At 40.0% G+C, this 20,770-nt stretch overlaps 2 protein-coding genes across 3 annotated transcripts in view; both read left to right on the top strand.

Annotated features, from left to right (window-relative positions):
• The first annotated feature begins 6,532 nt into the window (after positions 1 to 6,532).
• On the top strand, positions 6,533 to 11,483 carry LOC133122091 (translational activator of cytochrome c oxidase 1). 2 transcript variants are annotated; one of them, XM_061231789.1, is made up of 6 exons: positions 6,533 to 6,604; positions 8,311 to 8,623; positions 8,724 to 8,830; positions 9,584 to 9,717; positions 9,895 to 10,057; positions 10,846 to 11,483. In XM_061231789.1, the coding sequence occupies exons 2-6, from the start codon at positions 8,329 to 8,331 to the stop codon at positions 11,053 to 11,055; spliced, it is 909 nt and encodes a 302-aa protein (XP_061087773.1). In that variant the 5' UTR covers positions 6,533 to 6,604; positions 8,311 to 8,328; the 3' UTR covers positions 11,056 to 11,483. The 2 variants fall into 2 exon arrangements, with proteins under 2 accessions (XP_061087773.1, XP_061087772.1); XM_061231788.1 differs by lacking the exon at positions 6,533 to 6,604 and adding an exon at positions 6,611 to 7,134.
• A 3,085-nt stretch (positions 11,484 to 14,568) lies between these two features.
• map3k3 (mitogen-activated protein kinase kinase kinase 3) overlaps positions 14,569 to 20,770 on the top strand; it is a 34,980-nt gene continuing 28,778 nt past the window's right edge. Inside the window, exon 1 of the mRNA XM_061232241.1 lies at positions 14,569 to 16,369. The gene's annotated coding sequence lies outside the window, so the exon portion shown is untranslated. The remainder of the gene's footprint in view (positions 16,370 to 20,770) is intronic.

Here is a 20,770-nt window from a genome sequence, read left to right on the forward strand (position 1 = left end):
TAATCTGTGAAACAACAGGGTGCACTCTACATATCTCACAAATCTACTGACCTCAGTCTGTGGAAAACTTGTCTAATTGTAGGTAAATATGCCTTGAGTGTGGGGGGGGGGGGGGGGGGTCAGTTTACAGGTCCACCCTCACTGGGGTTTTTTTTTTTTTTTTTTTTTTTTTTAGCTTTGGTTTGCGCCTCGTCCTGTTCTACATTTCTGCATCATCTTTCAGGGATTCCCAGTGTAGCTCTTCTTGACTTAAGCTTGATTTTCTGTGCTGTGTATCTGAGGTTTGTATATCTGAGGTTGAGTCTTGCATGCTTGGTGGAATGAGAGCGTTGCTGGGGTTGTCGAGTCCTATTTTGCACAGGAGAAGCGTCACGTTTATCAGCATGTAGCCGTAGCTCATGCTTAGTGAATGTACGCAATGTACTCTGCTGTACCAGTGTCTTAAAGCAGGACCACTTGAAATGTTTAGCAAGGTAAAAGTAATATCTACTTGTCTGTGTACTAACCTGTATTCTTTTTAAGATACTGATCTCCGTTTAAACATTCAACAAACATAGTAAAAAACAAACCATGTTTGAACTGTGTTTCAGTAACATCCTGCCCATTCCACATACTTTTAATTTTATTTTTGCTGCAACTGGTATGCTAGCTTGTCAAGGTACAAAATTTTGGACATTTGGTTTAATTGTATACATGTGAAGAGGGTGATTAAAGTATGGAATTAAAACCGTACTCCGTGGTGCAGGAATACTTCAGTGACATTCCTAGCTGGAAAGAGGAAATGGTTGAACCCTTTCTACCTCAGATTTTACAAACCGGTGCTCAGGAATTAGGCCAGGTTCAGGACATGGCTGAAGCGTGATCTTGGTGTCAGCAGATTTCTGAAAGTGTCCTATTTCATAATTTACCACCGCATATTTTTTTGTTTTCTGAAGCGGGTGTAGAGAGAACCCAAGTTCCTTATTTGGTTTGCACCATGTCGCCAATTATGTGATTAGTCAGTGAGGAATCAGGAAGTTGGCAATTTGGCACAGACCATGTCTGAGAGAATGTACGCAGTCAGCTATAAATTAAGTAGATCTATGAGTCTGAGATGCATGTAACCCATTAATTCTCTGGAAGACGGATTCAGCCCATCTTAAGGTAGAAATGCTCAAATGATTCCACAAGTTATGGAAAAAGACCAGACCCAGACCAAAGTGTGTGCCATTTTAGGTGGCTAAATGCATGATGTCACACACACACACACACACACACACACACACAGCTGCCTCTGTCTCTGCGCACCTGCGCGTTTCTTAGCCAGTATTGGGCCTGGTTTGCCCTTGTTAATGCAAACAGGATCTAGATTCTTTGTGGTTAGATTTCGGGATCTTAATTACTAACCCTGTTGCTGTGAAGCGCAGTTCTCCTTTTCATACTTGCATTATGAATATACTGGCATATCTGACAAATTGGTCCTGGTTTAAATGTTAATGATACTTGCCTGACCGTGACTAATATATAAATTATATATAATGAACCTTTCGTAAACGTGAGACCGGAATATGTGACACCTTAACAACTGCATTTCTGCAGTTAATGAGGTGGTAATCCAGCCTTTAAAGTGCTTCAGTCTTCAGGTTGAGACATTCCACTGTGTCTAGTCTGTATTTGTGCAGGACTCCCTCTGAAAGTGTTGACAGTTTGGAGACGTGCTAGAACATTCTACTCTGTGCATATTCATAATTTATTAACAAAGTTTGTCCTTTTTACGTGGAAGAAAATACATTGTTTGGATTATTCTCAATTCTTTTGACATGTTGTTTATGAAACCTGCATCAACAAATTTCTTGTTAAAAGCTGAATACGTTGTTAATGCATTTTTATGGGTAATAGAATGTCCTTAATGGGTGATGTGTGTTAAACTGAGACTTTGTCCTATTAATAGAGAAGCAACATTCGGAATACAATGATTTGAAGCCGCAAAATGATGCAGAAATTATCATCTGAGTTGCTCAAATTTAACACATTGCGAGCCTTAGATGCTCTTTGCATAGTTCTTTTAAAATACACACTTTAAAAAGTGTCCACTTTATTAGGTATTCGGTAAAAAAAATGTTTGCTACTGTAGCCCATCCACGTCAAGGTTCAACATGTTGTATGTTCAGACATGCTCTTCAGCATACCACTGTTGTAATGTGTGGTTATTTGAGTTTGAGTATTTGAGTCCCCTTCCTGTCAGCTTGAACCAGTCTGGCCATTCTCCTCTGACTTCTCTAACACGCCATTTTTGCCCACTGAACTGGATGTTCTAAAACTCTAGAGACTGTTATGTGTGAAAATCCCAGGAGATCAGTTTCTTCACATTTCTTCTCCATTCCGATGTTTGGTCTGAACAACAACTGAACCTCTTGACCATGTCTGATTTTATGCAATTGCAGTTGGTGCCATGATTAGTTGATTTAAATACTTAGTTTACCTAATAAAGTGGTCGCTGAGTGTATGTCCCTCTGTTTTCCAAGCTAACACGTGCTTTAAGATTGTAGGCCTTATTCAGGAACAAGAGAAAAAGAGAATGCCTCATTGCAGTCAGGCATACAAAATGTCTGTTTATATGGATGTTTTTAATGTGACTGCCTCTTGCTCTTAATAGCATGTAGTCCTTTTGGGCTATCCCTTGCCTGTCTGGACCGTTTCCAGTTCCAGTGTCTGTCACCAGGTTTTCATTCATTCAGAATGTACATTGCAATATGATCACTGTAGTGATGTAGTGATGACACTCTGCATAATTGTGTTATCTTGCATGTGTAATTATTTTTTCCTTTTTTATTTTTAATTTTTAATTTTTACTTGTATTAGCCTGTGAACTAATGTGTCTTTTTAGAATTCTGAGGGGCCACAAGGTTTCTGTCATGCACAAAATGTTTCAACCGTAGAAGGCGAACATCTTACTCTGTTATATCTGCTGTACCCTAGGGAACTATATTAACCCTGTACATGCACACTCTTTGAAAGGAATATTCTTTCAAATATTGATGAATAAATGCATTCAAAGCTGTATCTTGTTTGTGCGGAACAGCTTATGGAACAACTAAAGATGCAGAGTCAGTGTTTTCAGCGAGAGTGAGGAAAGATGTGTAATCGTTGCATTATGTAAACATTCTATAAACTTGACGTGTGGAATGGTGTTGTGGCCTTATAGCACAAGGGTGTTTCTGTTTTTTCTTTTTGTATTTTCCTTTGTTTTTATACTTTTTGTATTCTATTCTCAAGTTGAATTGTGTAGAAAGATGTAATGAAATGTGAACAAGATGTGCAAATTTGTTTCATCCAAATGATTTCCTTTGCGTTTTAATATTTTTCCTTTTCTACATGCATTTGAAAAAAATAAAAATAATTCTGCTGACTTTCTTCTCTTGACTGACTTGAGTATGTCCAGCTGTGAATGTAGGTCTCTGATGTTTGGCTTCTACAGGACTGTATACAAAAACAACTGTTGAAATAAAATGGCTGGATAGTGAATACAGTGTACAAATATTTTATCATTTCTGGAATCTAGGTAAAATAGCTTGCAAATTATTCAACCCGTTCCAGTGATTTAAGTGAATATATTAAAACATTCAAATCTTAAACACTTGTGGTTAAAAGAAGCTGCAAATAATGCAAAGAAAAGTCTAAAATTTTGATTACTTGAACTTGATTGGTTGGTTGGTTATCTTTGGACAGAATTATTATAATTTTTAAAGACATTTGCTTTCTGAAGGTACTCCACATTTGCTTCAGGCTTGTGCTTTTGGTCATCGCCAAGTGATACTGCTTGCTGTTGCCTTCAGGTCAGCTTTATGGAATGGTTGTGATGTTAACTGTTTTATATTCACACGTCTCAGTTACCTGATTTTGTTGCTCAGGATGCCATTGATTTAACCAGCAACCCACGTTGATCAGTCTGGAAGGACAGCCTTATGTAAGCAGTGTGCATATAGGACTTAATGGTGGGATGACAAAGGTTCTGCAGATTCATCCCTTTTGCTTTCTTTTGTTTTCTTTTGCTTTGACAGTGTGGAATAGATTTTGTTTTTCATGAAAACAAAAATCCCATTTAAGTGTTGGATGTAAATTGGAACTAAAACTGGTGAGTACTTTTGCAAGCCAGTCAGCAAGCTGTCATGGACCTTCAGACAATAAAAAGCAACTGCATTATCCGCTGGTATCTCCATCTCAGTTGCTTAAAGGGGAACTTTTGGGAGGACGGATGCCTTAGGCTTTGGAATTTAGATTTCCTACAAGTAGGGACAGAGCTGTGTGGACCTGTATCGATGAACAGCACAGAGCATGTCCCCTGATACCAAGAAACAAAGCCTGGAATAGTACAGAACCTGTCAAAACCTGAGTAGGGAAAGGGTACTCAAGCTGAAACTATTTGGGGGAGGGGGTTATAAGCCACCAGCTACATAGAAATAGACTGGTGTGATCTTATTTTGCTTGCTATTGCTGAACATTCTTCAGAAGTGCCCCAGGGCACAGATGAGAAAATGGGTGCAACCATAGAGGAATGCCAAGTTCCAAGATTTTTGTATCATGTTGTAATGATGTGACAGTCACTGACAAAATGTGTAGAGTAAGCAAAATGACTCACTGCACTTTATTCGGAACACCACTGGGTAGGTCCTCCCTTTGCTCTCCAAACAGTCACAATTCTTCATGGTTTCACAAGATGTTGAAAACATTCCTTTGAGATTCTGTTTCATATTGACATGATTGCATCACACAATTTCTGTAGATTTGTCAGCTGCACATTCATTCTGCGAATCTCTCGTTCTACCACATCCCAAATGTGGTCTACTGGATTCAGATCCGGTGACAGGGAAGGCCACTGAAGAACACTGAACTCATTGTCATGTTCAAGAAACCAGTTTGAGATGACTTTTGCTCTGGTGTATTATCATGCTGTAAGTAGCCATTGGAAGATAGGTACATTGTGGCCATGAAGGGATGCACATGGTAAGCAACAATACTGAAAATAGGCTGTGACATTCAAGCAACGGGCCTAAATTATGCCAAGAAAACATTCCCTATACCATTAAACCACCGCAACCAGCCTGGACTGTTGACACAAGGCAGGTTGGTCTACCATCTGTAGCCTATGCCTCAGCAGAAATTGAGATTCATCAGACCAGGCTACATTTTTCCAGTCTTCAACTGTCCGGTTTGGTGAGCCTGTGCCCACTGCAGCCATCTGCCTCAAGGTATGACGTGTTGTGCATTCTGAGATACTCACCACAATTGTATAGAATGGTTAGTACAGAGTGGTTATCTGACTTACCGTAGCCTTTCTGTCAGCTCGAACCAGTCTGGCCATTCTCCGTTGACCTTTCTGATCAACAAGGCTGCATAACTGCCACACACTGTTCTTTGTTTTTCGCACCAGCTCTACAGACTGTTGTGCATGGAAATCCCAGGAGATCAGCAGTTACAGAAATACTCAAACCAGCCTGTCTGGCACCAACAATCATGCCACAGTAAAAATCACACAATTTCCCCCTTTCTGGTGGATGATGTGAGCATTAACTGAAGCTCTTGACCTGTATCTGCATGATTTTATGCATTACACTGCTGCCACACAATTGGCTGATTAGATAATCGAACAAATAAGTCGGAATAAGTCCATCCATCCATCCATTATCTGAACCCGCTTATCCTGAACAGGGTCGCAGGGGGGCTGGAGCCTATCCCAGCATACATTGGGCGAGAGGCAGGAATACACCCTGGACAGGTCGCCAGTCCATCGCAGGGCATCGGAATAAGTCGGTGTTGCTAATAAAGTGCTCAGTAAGTGTATGTTCCATTGAATATTGTTTGAAACATTAGTACCTGCTTAGGGCCCCACTGAAAATTTTAAAAGAGACCTCCTAGCTCATGACTGATGTATGCTGCTTAACCACTGTGCAGCAACACGGTTACCATACTTACAGATACACTCACTGAGCACTTTACCACACATTACAACAGTGGTATGTAGAAGAGCATCTGTGAACACAACGTGTTAAACCTGTAAGTGGATAGGCAACAGCAATAGAAGACCAATAAGTCAAAAAAATAAGTCTAATAAATACTTAATAAACTGCTCACTGAGTGTATAAGGATGGCTTACAACGACAGCAGTATCTTGCTTGAGAATCAACAGGAGGCTTGGGCTATTACTCATGTAGCCTATTGAATTTCCATCAGTAGATGGCGCTATGGCCATTTGGTGAAATATAAAAGTACATGATATTTACGGAGTAATTTCAAATGCGGCAAAAAATCTCAGAAAACATATTCCACGTATTCGTATTCCACAAGATGTGTTAAAGGAATAAATACGGTATAGCACATCATTAAAACATATATAATCACTCATTATACATCATTATGCATCATTTTAAGAGGTCGTTAGGAAAATTATCCAAAATAATGTAAGATGTTGATGAAGCAAATGTAACTTCATTACTATAAGACGTTTTTTTTAAAAAACTGAAGTGTTGTCATGTAGGTTTGTTCTTTCCCACAACTGGGACGGAACAATTAACTTGTCGCACAAGTTGCGGACGGACTACTTAAGCGACGCACTCTAAAGGAGAACGTATGTTTCTCCTTTAACTTGGGGGTTATGGAATTGTTAGTTTTAAGCTATCGAGCACAAGCTATCTAGAACAAGTCTATTTGAATACTTTCAATTAATTTGTATAACCAAGTTTCACATGCGGCAGGTTAACTCGTTTAGCACTTTCCCGGCAGGTTGTGCCTTTGCTAGTTAATTTGCAGTATATGTAGCATGGCGCACTGTAGTCTATGAAATGAACTATAACGTTACCTTACTTACCCAGATAGCTTGTTCGTATGTTGTCAATGTGTATGCCCATCGGTTACATTCTAAATGAAAAATAACTATTATAACTTTGTCAACTTTTAGGCGTAGGCCTTGCTGACGAGTTGCTGTACTACAGTACTGTTACTACCGTCGGTGTGCTGTGCTATGCTTAGTGGGAAGCCTCGTCGTTTTAGTTTGATTAGGATGTGCGATTGTATTTTTAGTTTGGGTACCTTTGGGAACCTTTATGATTAAACAAGAGGCTGCAGCTAGCTAACTGTAAACATCCTGGTTACCATACGGTAACGTACATTTGATACTATACTATACTATACTATACTATACTATACTATACTATACTATACTATACTATGGCTGTGTGCGGACACAAAATATCATTTTATGTTTAATCATCATTCTTTGTTGTCTGTTTCTTCTTCCTTATATCATCTTATGTTTAATCATCACTCTATGTTGTCTGTTTCTTCTTTCTTATATCATCTTATATTTAATCATCATCCTATGTTGTCTGTTTCTTCTTTCTCGTATCAACTGATGTTTAATCCTTAAACATTCTATTTTTCTTTTCTTTCTCGTATCAGCCTATGTTGGATATGGATTGGCTACATTTTATTTTGCCCGCTAAATGTACTAAATGTAGTAAGTGTTGGTTAGGTGTGGAGCTCTGTACAAGCCTGTTAGGGCTTCGCTCCCACCTTGCACAGATTTGTACTAAAATTTGTGCTAAATAAATAAACCTAAACCTAAATCGAAACATGCAATCGGTTGTATTGCATATGTTTTCTGGGTTCACACTGGTTATTTTGCTATATAATATAACTAGCTAAATTGAAGAATGGGGTTGCTCGGATGTCTCCTAATTAGCTGGGTTGTTTGAAACGTCTATTTTTTTTATTTGCAGTATAACAAAATATACGCAACTAATATAACACAAATCTATGCTCGAAAAACCCATGGCACGCATAGGCTTTTCTGACATAATTTGCTTAAGAGCAGTGGTGCCTAATCATGTGCCGTGGAGGGCTTAAGTGCGGAGATAATCACTCTAAACAAGAAACACACTTACTAATAAAAACATAACTACTTTCTGAGATTTAAATTGTAGTTGGAAAGCAGCATAAACACGGTGTCCCCAGGACCAAGATTAGGAACCATTGCTCTAGCTAACTCAGGAGTCCAAAGTCTTGGGGCCTGTTCCACAAAGCAGAATGACTGAATAAAACTCGGAACAGCTATTTTTACCTCAGTCCAATTCCAGATTTGGGAGGGTTCTGGGTTGTATTCTGTGCATTTATCCAATTTCCTCTGTAATCCTGCTTTGTGGAACCCCCCCTGGTCCTGGGTAATCAAAAGGTCTACTGGTCTTTGGTCTTAAAATCAGTGCCCAGCAACTAGTTGGTATGCTGGCAAATGTACCTTTCTGAAACAGCATGATAATTCTCCTTTCTTGTTTGCAGGGGCTGTAGCTCGGGGTGATGGCGGGTGGAGTGCTGTTTTTACGGGGTCTCTTACCCCACGACTGTCGCTGGGTTGCCTTTGGCTGCATGTGGTTAAATTCACGAATCGGCACAGTTCACCCCCCAGCAGCTGTAATATTGGGCCAGTTCCATCAAAGAACATCCCAGCCATGCTGTGCCATCCACCACTCTTCAGTGATGTCTGCTGGCCACAATAAGTGGTCCAAAGTGAAGAATATAAAAGGACCGAAAGATGCCGCTCGCAGTCGAATATTTACAAAGTATTCACTGATGATCAGGGTAGCTGTAAAAGGTAATCATGTAGAGCTTTACAGACCTTTACACCCACTCCTCAGTCTTAGGAGTTAAATCAGAGCCAAATTGTATGCTAAATAGTTTTTTCTGTCCAACAGAAGGAGGGCCGAATCCTAACACCAATCTCCAGTTGGCAAACCTCGTAGAGCGGTGCCGGAGCCTAAACATACCCAAAGCTTCAATTGAGACAGCTATCAAGGGGGCGGTAAGTAAGGCTGCCACTTTTCAAACAAATATATCAAACATTTAGAAAGAAGAATGAAAAGTTGACCCTACTACTAGATATATGGCATATTTAGCATGTTGCTGTAGTTTTGTTGATTCAGGGTTTTATCTTGAGTGAGCATAGTGCTTGTAGTAGCCATTATTATTTACCTTTCTTGTTTAAATGTGGTTTTTTTTCAGTTATCATTTGCTTCAGGTCTTGTACTTTGCCTGCTAGCATCATTTTTGATCAGCTGGTAATCATATCTGTTGTGGTGTATATCAAATCAGTTGTACAGTATTCCTTTAGGTTTGTTTATAAGTACAATTTGGATAGCTATAGTTCAGTGGTCAATCTCTAAGTTCTCTGAGGTTACAAAGGATACATTTTGTCATAGCACAAAACCACATGAAGGTGGGTGATTCTCATTTGGCGCAAAATAAAAAAAACACAAAACGTATGACCAAAAAATAAGGTTTTTCATGTTTGAAAACTGGACATTTTCAGCTACAAAATGTCACCCAGACACATTAAGTTGAAAACCAGGCTGACTGGCCAAACAAAAACGGTTGAAAGCTTTATGTTTGCTACAGAGTGTGCTGTTCTCTTTACTGTGGTATTAGCTCTTTGCTCAGGACTTAATAGAGTGATGAATGTTTATGTCATCCCACAAATTCTTGACATGATGTGAAACTGGGCTCTATAGCACTGATTTTTACTGTGTCTCATCTCACTTTTCTTCCTTCCTATCAGGAAAAGACAAAAGGAGGTTCAAGTGGTTTGTATGAGGCCCGGGGACCTGGTGGCTCCTCACTGCTTATTGAGGTTCAAACCAACAACAAAACACGGACCCATCAGGTGGTCAAGAGCTTGCTCTATAAGCACGGGTCAGTGTAGTAGAAAACAGTCTCTGTTATTGATGATGACATCACCCTAAGACTGTCTGTTCAGTGGACATTGGCCGTAGAAGAAAAAGCCGACCAAAGATTGATCAGATGAAACTCATTGAAATATCATGAATCGGGAATTTAAAAGTATTTATTTGTGTTTCTGAATGACTGCAGTGCGACGTTGTGCAGTGGAGCCATGCACTGTTTTGAGCAGAAGGGGGTGGTGCTAGCACCGCAAGAAGACATATCGCTGGAGCGTGCTCTGGAGCTGGCCATTGAGGCAGGGGCAGAGGACATTCAGGAGACCCAGGATGAGGACGAGAAGCCATTGCTACAGGTCAGACACAGGTCACTTCAGCTGATACTATGATTTAGAAAGATTGGCAAAAATTTGGGCACCCCGGTCACAAAGCCTTTTACAATTAATATCTTGGTGAGCAGAAGCAAACCTGTAAATGTTAAACATGAGAACTTTCTGCAAAGTTTAAAGCAAGATTGCTTTTTGTTTTCATTTTTACTGTTTATACTTTTTTTGTCTATATTTCATGACTTGCTACATCAGCACTGCTTGGTGTATGACTTCCAAACTTCTAATGATAGTATACTAGTAGATATTTTGGTTTGGAACAGCCACAAAGAAGCCAAATAGATGATTTATTCAAAAATGGTACAATGCCAAATTTGGTCCAAAAGTGTTGCTTATTCAACCAAGTAGTTGGTGAGGTGGAAAGTTTTGTATGAAAATGAAACTGAGTACTTCAAAAGGTATAATAAGCCTACTTGTGTAAAAGTGTTTAGTTATTACTGCTATGTCTTGGCATGTTTTGATCATCAAAGAGAAGCTTCATTAACAATAAAATATACTTTGATGCTTTCTACATCAGCGACACTTGGTGCATGGAATCCGAACTTGAAATACTAATAAATATCTTGGCTAAGATAGGGGTTTTTCCCCTGCTTTTATTGTCAAAGATATGACTCTGTAAAACTGTCGATTTGTGACAGAGCTGACATGGCACCCTTGGAATATTTTCTGTGATTACCATATTGATGCTTGTAGTCAGCTTTGAGATCTTAAAGTGTTGCGTGTTTGAAGTGCACTTTGATGCCTGCCTCTCTTCTCAGTTTGTGTGCAAGGCGTCTGATTTGAGGCAAGTGCGGACTGCACTGGAGGCTCTGGGCCTTCCCACGATCTCAGCCAGCCTGGAATATGTGGCCCACACACCTGCCCTGCTGCCCCTGGACCAGCTGGAGGTTGCCGCACGCCTGCTGGATGCATTGAACTACGATCCTGATGTGATACGAGTCTGGGACAATATTCAAGAAAAGACATAACTTCCAGTCTTCTGGGATGCTGAGTTTGAGAGATAGGAGCAGCTTAGCCCTGGGAAATGATTATTACCAATGTTGTCTGCATCGAACACGGCAACTGTCTAATTCTTACTGTCTAAAAAAAATCATTGTTTCTCATGCAACAAATTGGAGGCAATACTCATAACTCGTTGATTTGTAACTTGAATAATTGTTGAAGTTAGCATGGTTTGATGTGTAATGAACAAGCCTTGTACTTATTACACTGTCTGAATCCATGCTAGACCATGTGGTAAGCTTCTTGTTTTACATTTTCATTCCAAACACAGCATTACTGGGAGAATATTTTGTTTTTATCATATTATATTTAGACTTCTGGATAAAATGATCAAAAGTAGCAATACAACAGTTTTGGCAATGATATCACTATGAATAAAAATAATTATACATAATTGTGATAATTGCAGCATGCAGCATACGACATACATGGCTCATTAAATTACAGGGTGGTGAGGAGAAAGGTGCAGCCTGAGAAGGTGGTCAAAGTCTCTCCTGTTCTGACCTTCGGAAGTGGGGCCAGGGAAGTGCAGGTGCAATGAGGGCAGTCGCCAGGTGTCCAGAGGCAGGCATGTAGGGTCTAATGAGCTTTAGGATGCATGCTGGGACTGACCTCTTAACTGCCTTGTAAGCAAGGACCAATGTTTTACATTTGATGCAAGCCATAACAGGCAGCCAGTGGAGGTCAGTGTGCAAGGGGGTGACATGAAGGTGTCTGGGGACGTTGAACACCAGAGAAGCTGCGGCATTTGGAGGGGTCTGACGGCAGATGAGAGAGTTGCAGTAGTCCAGGCAGGACAGCGGGATTGCTTCGACGAGGAGCTGGGTCGAATAGATGGTGAGGTACGGACGGATTCTTTGGATGTTGTACAGAAGTTGTGCATGTTTAGTTCACCGCCAATGTTCTCAAAGAGGGACAGCCTGTTGTCCATCACCACCGAGGCACGGGAATGTCCATGGTGTCCCCTAGCAAAATGGAGAAACCAGAGAGGGGAGAGGAATGAAGATTAGCTCCATCTTACCTGGGTTGAGCTGTAGATGGTTGGCCATCCAGGTCTGGATGTCTCTCATGCAAGCGGAGATGCGGACATAGACCTGTGTGTTAGATGGGGGAAAGGAGAGAAAGACTTGGGTGTCATCAGCATAACAGTGATATGACATACCATGAGCAGAGGTAACAGGGCCAAGGGACCTAGTGTAAATGGAGAGGAGAAGGGGCCCGAGGACTGAGCTCTGGGGAATTCCTGTAACAAAGATACTGTACCGGTCCAGGTAATCTGGGGGGAGCGACCGGAGAGGTAGGACACAATCCTGTCCAGGGCTGTCCAGGATGGAGGGGTTGACCATGTCAAAGGCTGCAGAGAGATCTAGAAGAAATTCCAGCACATTGGCTTTGAAAAACGATGAATATGAGGTTAAGTGGCAGACTGTTTGCTATAAATTACGATTATTGTCATCCCTATTGGGTGATCTATGTAGGAATTATAGCCCCCCCATTTGAAATAGTCATATTTAATACTTGGTTTCAAATCCTTTCATTTTGACAACTGCCTGGGTATCTTCCCTGGTGATGTTCTGTCAAGCCTGTACTCAAGCCATCATAAGTTCTTACTTGTTCCAGTCTTCAGCAAGTGAAACGCATTTTCAATTGGATTTGGGATGGGTGGTTGACTTGGCCTGCCAAGAACATTTCAATTTCTGTACACTTCAGAAGTAATCTGGCTGCCACTGTTAGCAGTCACATCATCACTAAAGACAAGCGAGCCAGTTCCAGTGGCTGCCGTACATGCCCAAGTTACAACACTACCTCCACCATGTTTTACAGATGAGTTTTATATGGGTTGCTATGAATCATGAGCAGTTGCTTTCTTCACACTATCTTCACCATTACTCGCCATTACTTTTAGGAAATTCTAATTTTGCGTTCTGAGGCTTATCAGTGGTTTGCATCTTGCGGTAAAAAAATGTCAGTCAGAATACTTAGCTGTATATTCCATTATGGTGATTACAGCCTCATTTTTACATTAACTGAGAAAATTTGACTTTGGTCATTTGGTGTTTATTTTTCAATTTGTGAATTATACAACTGTGTTCATTGTCACCAAGCACTAATCTAGTAGCTCAGGTAAATTAAATTGTAATCATACAAGTGAAACTCAAAAAATTATCGTGAATATCGTGCAAAAGTTCATTTATTTCAATAACTCAACTTTAAAGGTGAAACTAATATCTTACATAGACAAATTACATGCAAAGCAAGATATTTCAAGCCTTTATTGTTATAATTTTGATGATTATGGCTTACAGCTTATGAAAACCTCAAATTCAAAATCTCAGAAAATTAGAATATTTCCAAATGAGATGCAAAATTTGCTCTCATCAGAGAAGAGGACTTTGGACCACTGAGCAACAGACCAGTTTCTTTTTTTCTTTAGCCCAGGTAAGACGCTTCTGGCGTTGTTTGTTATTCAGGAGCGGCTTCACAAGAGGAGTACAACATGTGAAGCCCATGTCCAGGATCCGTCTGTGTGTGGTGGCTATTGATGCATCAACTCCAGCCCCGGTCCACTCCTTGTGAAGCTCTCACTTTTGAATGGCCTTTCCCTGACAATCCTCTCCAGGATGCGGTCATCCCTGCTGTTTGTGCACCTTTTTCTTCCACACTTTTTCCTTCCACTTAACTTTCTATTAATGTGCTTTGATATAGCACTTTGAGAACATCCAACTTCTCTTGCAATTACCTTTTGAGGCTTTCCCTCCTTGTGGAGGGTGTCGATGATGGTTTTCTGCACAGGTCAGCAGTCTTCCCCATGATTGTGAATTCTACTGAACCATACTGAGAGACAATTTAAAGGCTCAGGAACCCTTTGCAGGTGTTTTGGATTAATTAGCTGATTAGAGTGTGACACTTTGAGCCAACAATATCCACAATATTCTAATTTTCTGAGATTTTGAATTTGGGGTCTTCATAAGCTTTAAGCCATAATCATCAAAAATATAAGAAATAAAGGCTTGGAATATCTCACTTTGCATGTAATGAGTCTATATGATATATTAGTTTCACCTTTTTAGTTGAATTACTGAAATAAATGAACTTTTGCATGATATTCTCATTTTTCGAGTTTCACCTGTACCTTGTTTTGTTTCAGCAGCTATCAATGTCCATACATGTTGTATCTATGAGAAGTACGTCACGAATGTGCGTGTCTGGATCTGCCATAGATCTACAATGACTAGACCGGATCTTTTCAATGGAAGTTGCAATACAACAGCGCGTATTCTTTGGCCCAAGTAGTAACCGATGTTTTATAGATTTTTAAAAATCGTCATGTTGTTATTCTCAATTTGTAAATCCGTTTAGTAAGCGACTTTCAATCCAGGTTGTTGAACATTTTTTCTATATCTATGCTTGTCGTCTCTGCGCGAGACCGCTACAAAGCGCGCAATTGGCTGTACGCGCGCTACCTTCAGCAAGAGATCTGCAGAGGAGCTGCGCGCCCCCTTTACGCGTTCGTTGTGGTTTCGCATTCTTCCCGTTGCAAACAATGTGAAGTTGTCTTAATCAGTGATGTTTTAATTGGATAAAGTGGAAGACGAGACGAACCTGGGAAAACTGCTATGTTCGCCAACGTTCGAGTGTTATTTGGATTTCGGAAACTGACGGATGGGTTCCGGTGGCTAACGTTTTTTCAGTCAGGAAATTCACTGCGCTAAACTTAATTTTACTTTCCACTGTTGAGCGTCAGGATTCGACCTTTTTGGGTTGTTGCTTCCCGTGTCCGTCTTGTGAGTTTATAAACCTTGCTAACATTAAAATTGCGGGTGTGTCCGTGAGTTTTAGCCTACCCGAGTCTCGTGTTAATGTATACAAGACGACCAGAAAAGGGGGGGAAGTTAGGTAATGGAACCGTCAAAGTTTCTGTGTGATGATTTGTTTACTTAAGTTTCCCATTCTAATTTGTGTACGAATAATACAGAAAATAGTTTGGAGTATTCTCACATTTTAAAACACCACGATTGTTTTTACCCCCTCGTAAACTGGAGAGACGGCGGCTGAAAGTGTTGGCTATTTTCTGAAAGATTTGTAGAAACTCCATACCTGCTGGTATAAATTGTGCGCTGTAAGACGTTTTAAATGTAAGATACCAAGGCAATTTCATTTTTATGACCATTGCTGACTTGGGCTGTTGCTCTAATAACTAGCATATGTAATCATAACCCATTCAGTATCCATTCTCCATAAACTATTTATTGAAATATATTTTGTAGTGATTGTACAAGTATCGTTGTGCATAAGGATAGCCTATGTGGGCTATTTGATATTGCCTTTTGAATAACCTTGTAATTTAATAGGCTAATTTTATTTTCAACACGCACGCAGGCAGCTGATTGTGGTTTAATATAAACTAAGCCTGACAGTTAAAATAATTATCAGTAGTTTTTTTTTGTTAAGAATAGCCCATTTTGAGAATTCTTCATGTGTTCGGATAGAAGTGAAACAATAACAGTTTCGTGAGAAGTGGGGAAGAGACAGAAAAAATCTGCAAACTTAGCAGGAAAAGAGACCATCGAAATCACGGAAACCCGCTTCGTCTGTTCCCTCGAGTGTACAGTTACAGATGGATTTCATAAAAGCCCCGCTGTTACTCTTACACCTTTTGTGTTAACTTTCTTTATTTATGTCGTTTCCCTCGTTTACGTCTTTTTTTTAAGAATGCCGTTCTGATTATTCACATTGTTTCCATTTGCTACGTTGTTTTGACTCGTTGCCAGCAAACGTGCTTGGATATTGCCAGTGGACATGTTTCCGTTTTTTTCAGTTTTCTGATCAACCTTAAGTTTTCGTTGTGAGGGAAATCTGGCACATGTTTTTGTATTCATTAACCATTTTATATTCTCACGAAGCATTCATTAAAATCTAGCATAGGCTTTCCTAAAACGTCGTTGAATGCATAATGAGCCAACATAATATCGGGACAATTTCCATTTTAACTTAGCTAGACTTGATTGTGTCTGCTTTCTTTTTCCTGCGTAGCACTGACTTCGACAGACACTGGAAGTGTTATGTCGCTGGAACCCATCTTTGTCGGACAATGGCCTCTTTGGCATGTCATTTTCCGAGTTATTACCAAATGTTAATGTCGAATAAGCCCAGCAAGGATTATAACTGAGAATGCGTGTCCGGAGTTAGCAGGATTCACTCATTTGTTCAACACTGTTGACGCAAAGTGAACAGGAAAGCACACAGAGAAGAGGTCGGGGACCGCTCTACCTGCTGCAGGTAATAGCAATATTGAACTTGTCAGTTTTACTGTTCGTTATAGAAATAGGTTTCGACATGTCCAGTTGATTGGTACCCTGCAGCACGTCTTCCGTAGTTTTTGTCGAGAAGACAAGCTTCATGACATTGACATATTGTAGCTATAAACCATTTCACAATTTTCTCGTGGGCAATTCTAAAAGTAACCATTCAAAAAATTAGGAAGTATCACCGGAATTAAACCTGCTGTAATTTATTTGCATTGCTATCAATAATTAACTTTTAAAGGCATTATGGAATAAATTAAATGAACATTGATGTAATTCAGGTAGACCCTAAGCACTGCACAGATCTATGTTGAAGTATAATATAAAATGGTCATGTCTGGTCACCCATCAATTCATGCTGTTGATGAACAACATGCAAGATGTTGTAGTGAAGAGGGGGCAGGATTGAGATGATGGGGGGGTTGAGTTGATAAATAAATGCACATGGTATGATCTGCTTTTCTGAGAAGTGCTGTAAATGAAGTTGGGGGGTGGGGGGGCAGGTGGAATAGGTTTCTGGATTGGGAAAAGAAGACATAGACTAAACAGCTTACGAAGGAAACGAAGCCCAGTCTGTTTCACAGGCCTTGGAAATGTGATACAAGGAAAACAACAGGGCACAGCTGACTGGACTGGCGGTGTACTGCCGCTCTCCTTGCCACATTCCAAACATTCCTGAGGGAAGGTTATTAAAATCAGGACAGGGAGAGAACGGGTACTCAATATCTAATGCAGAGGGGTTTATTGGGCAGCCATGTCATCACATTTGCACATTATGACCGGAGTGCTCAAAGGTATTTGTAATAATCATAATAATTGCTTTTAACTTGTTGATTTAACTTGTAAATTGCTTTGGATAAAAAGCACCTGCTAAATGACTAAAATGTAATCATTTGCCTCCAAAGTCTTCTGTTGTTGGTATCAGAAAATTAAAGCACTTGTTTCTCTCCGCATTTTCCCCATCTATCTACACTGCAGTCCATAAGTATTTGGACAATACAATTTCTGATCTTTTGGGACTGTACTCTGGCACACTGGATTTGAAATGAAAAAAATTAATAGACATTTGAACTGCAGACTCGCCTTTAATTTGAGACCATTTACATTTATATCAGGTGATCAGTGTAGGATTTCCATTGAATACTACTTTGATTAGTCATGTGTATTCAATCACTTCCTTAGTGCAGGTATAAGAAAGCTTTCAGTATCTAGTCTTGATTCTAGGCTTTTGATTGTCTTTGGAGTCTGTTATTGGCATTTGTCAACACGAGGACCTGAGTCATGCCAGTGGTAGTCAAGGAGGCCATTATGAAACAAACATAGACCTGACCAATATCAACTGTTCAGAGCATTATTAAGAAGGAGCTCAGTAATTGCAAAGGAGCTGGTAGGCCAAGGAAGACCTCTGCAGTTGATGACCGAACAATTCTTGTCGTAATGAGGAAAAACCCCAAACACCTGTCTGCCAGAAACACTCCTTGGGAGGCAGGTGTGGATGTGTCAGTGACTACTCTCCACAGAAGACTTCACAAATTAATCTGCAGAGGCTATAGTGAATTATGCAAACCAGTAGTTGGCTGCAAAAACAGGACAACCAGGTTACAATTTGCTATGCAGTACCTAAAAGAGCCTGCAGAGTTCTGGAGAGGAGGCCAACATTTACTTGTATCAGAGAGATAGCAAGACCAACAAGTGGAGGCTAAAATTAACTGCCAAAGAACCCAGGCACCCCCCTCATCTGTGAAACATGATGGTTATTGTTTGTGCATGTATGACTGTCACAGGAGCCGGCTCTCTTGCCTTGATAATGTACCTGCTCATGGAAGCAACAGAATGGATTCTGAACTGTACAGCAGCCTCAAGTTCAATCATGTTTAGGTGAGCCTATTGTTTAGCCAATGTCTCTTGACTGTCTCATAATGACTTCCTTGGCTGTCATTGGCACAACTCTTGTCATCATCTTGACAAACCACAATAACAGACTCCAAAGGCGATCAAAAGCCTAGAATCAAGAATAGGTACTGCACGTGTTGTTATACCTGCTCTAAGGAAGCAACTGAATTCCCCTGACCAATCAGAATCAGATTTGTAGATTCGATGGACCTTTCTGTCCTTCCCCAGCTGCCTGCTGGGTACTCGGTAGTGTGCTGATTATGAACTTATTCTGACAAGACTGGCCTGCATTTTTCCTCATGTGTCCCCTGTTACACCTGACCTGTGGCTGCAGCACTGAATTTAAGACTCCAATGGAAAGCACAGGCTGTGGTGTGAATGAGGACTCTCGGCTGTTGTTGTGCCTGTGTGGTCAAAAGGAGTTGGAGTGCCTCAGTGCAGATTATACCATTGGGGAGTATATTACTGTTTGTTTGCTTTTGTAATTTCCTTTGGAACAGAACTTATCACATTGAATTCCAGCATGAGACTCCACATCAAGTTCATCTATTGGCCTGTTGGCTTTTGAAAGTCTTCAGTTTATGGTGTGATAGACATGTAGTTGGTTAAAGTCCACAAAAAAACATGTTAGACCAAATGATTAGTAATCCTATCAGCTCTCCTTGCACTGGATTTGTGTATTACACGAAGGCCCTGATTGATTAGCTTAATTGAATTGCAGAGCATGCTCCAATGTAGTTGCCATTTTTAGATTGTGTGGCATCCGAGGTTGATGAGTCATAAGCCCCTTTTCCATTATATTTTGTAGCAAATTAGTGCCTGTGTCGCTATAATTTATGCAGCAATTTAAGATTCCTCTGAATAGTTTTCCATTGCTAGAATATGGTGGTAGTGCATTAACTTGACTTATACCATGGTCTGGGTGAATACTCGATTCTTATTGGATGCTAGCTGGTGATTAAAATCTAATCGGCGTTCTAAATTCATAGGTTGCCTGTGGTTTGCTGCAAGGAAAGATCCAAAGCCATCAGTGTGATACCGGTTAAAAGGGTTATTTTATTGGTCAAGACTTTGTCTTGCCAATAAAGCGAATACCATTTAATAATTGTGAAATGGCATCTGATATAACTGTGAATGGTTTTGAGAAGTGCAGTAATGTTACATCGAGATGTTGATAGCTATAACCTCTCAAGCTATTGTTACTAACATATCTATGCGAAGTCGTGAAATTGTTGTTTGACAACTCTGAATTAGCTATAATCTTTTCTGCTATAGTGGCTAGCTACCACCAGCACAAAATAGAGAAGCTGGCTATGTTGGCTAAATTGTGTAATATTAGTTGTGTAATGTGTGAATTTGCGAATAGGCAGTGGCGACACCAATGTAAAAAAAAATGTATATAAAAAAAAATAAAAAATAGGTAAGATTTTAGTGTTAATACATTGTTACAAAGCTTGCTGACATGTTGACTCACCCTCTGCCTGTGTTTATAGTCCTTAAATTTGGGTTTTCTAAATATGCTCATAATATAGTTGGTAGCACAGTCAACATTTCACTCCCCGAAGGCAACCACGCTCCGCTACACATTAAAACCCTGTAATGACCACCTCGTCCTGAATTATTCCTTACGTAATACTGCCCTGCTGATGTGCATCAATCATACTGAATCGTTTACTCACAAATATTGCTGTGAAGCGCTGTACAATTCATGCTATTCACTTGTAGAAATATAACTTATTAGATCTAATGATAAGTTGCACTGTTAATGGTTTAACTAGTTTATTAACTGTGCTGTGCATGAAGGCAGGCTATGGCTTTGCACTTTTTCACTGACATATTAACTTAAAAAGGTGTATCCACTTGTGTAAAATGACCAGTTTGGCACATCTTTATCTAGGCTTTAAGAAGCCATCTAAAGTCGTCAGACTACCTGCCTCATGTAAATAGTGCAATTCTGATGATAATCAGCTTTTGGCAAAAGGCTGGCATTTATATATCATACTTGGTTGCAAATATTGAACTAGACCACCTGACCTAACTAGATGCACTCAAGCCAAAACATAATTAATTTAAGCTATATATCATGATACTTTCACAAAAGCAATATACAAGTGTATATTGTTCATAATTAGAAATTATGAACAATATTTTTGGTGTCATGACCAACACATTTTTGCCACACAGCCAAATAATATTAAGAAACCCTGGGAGCAATTTCTGTTTTCATTTATTCATGTTGCGCAAGGTAGCTGGAGCATGATGTCTCTGCAGGTTGTACACAAACGCAAAAGTTGGCCCGAGTTACAATAACTGGACAGCAAGGGCCAATAACTCGACAAATGGCACAACCAGGAAGGAATAGATTTGCATTAAGAATATGTTTATTCCACCAATTAATAAGACAAAGATACATTACCACAGGTATGTTGGTCAGAAGACCAGTAAAACAAGTGTGTCAGAAGACTGACAGAGCTCCCTTCCA

The sequence above is a fragment of the Conger conger genome, chromosome 2 (assembly GCF_963514075.1).
Source record: "Conger conger chromosome 2, fConCon1.1, whole genome shotgun sequence".
Taxonomy (NCBI): Eukaryota; Metazoa; Chordata; class Actinopteri; order Anguilliformes; family Congridae; genus Conger; species Conger conger.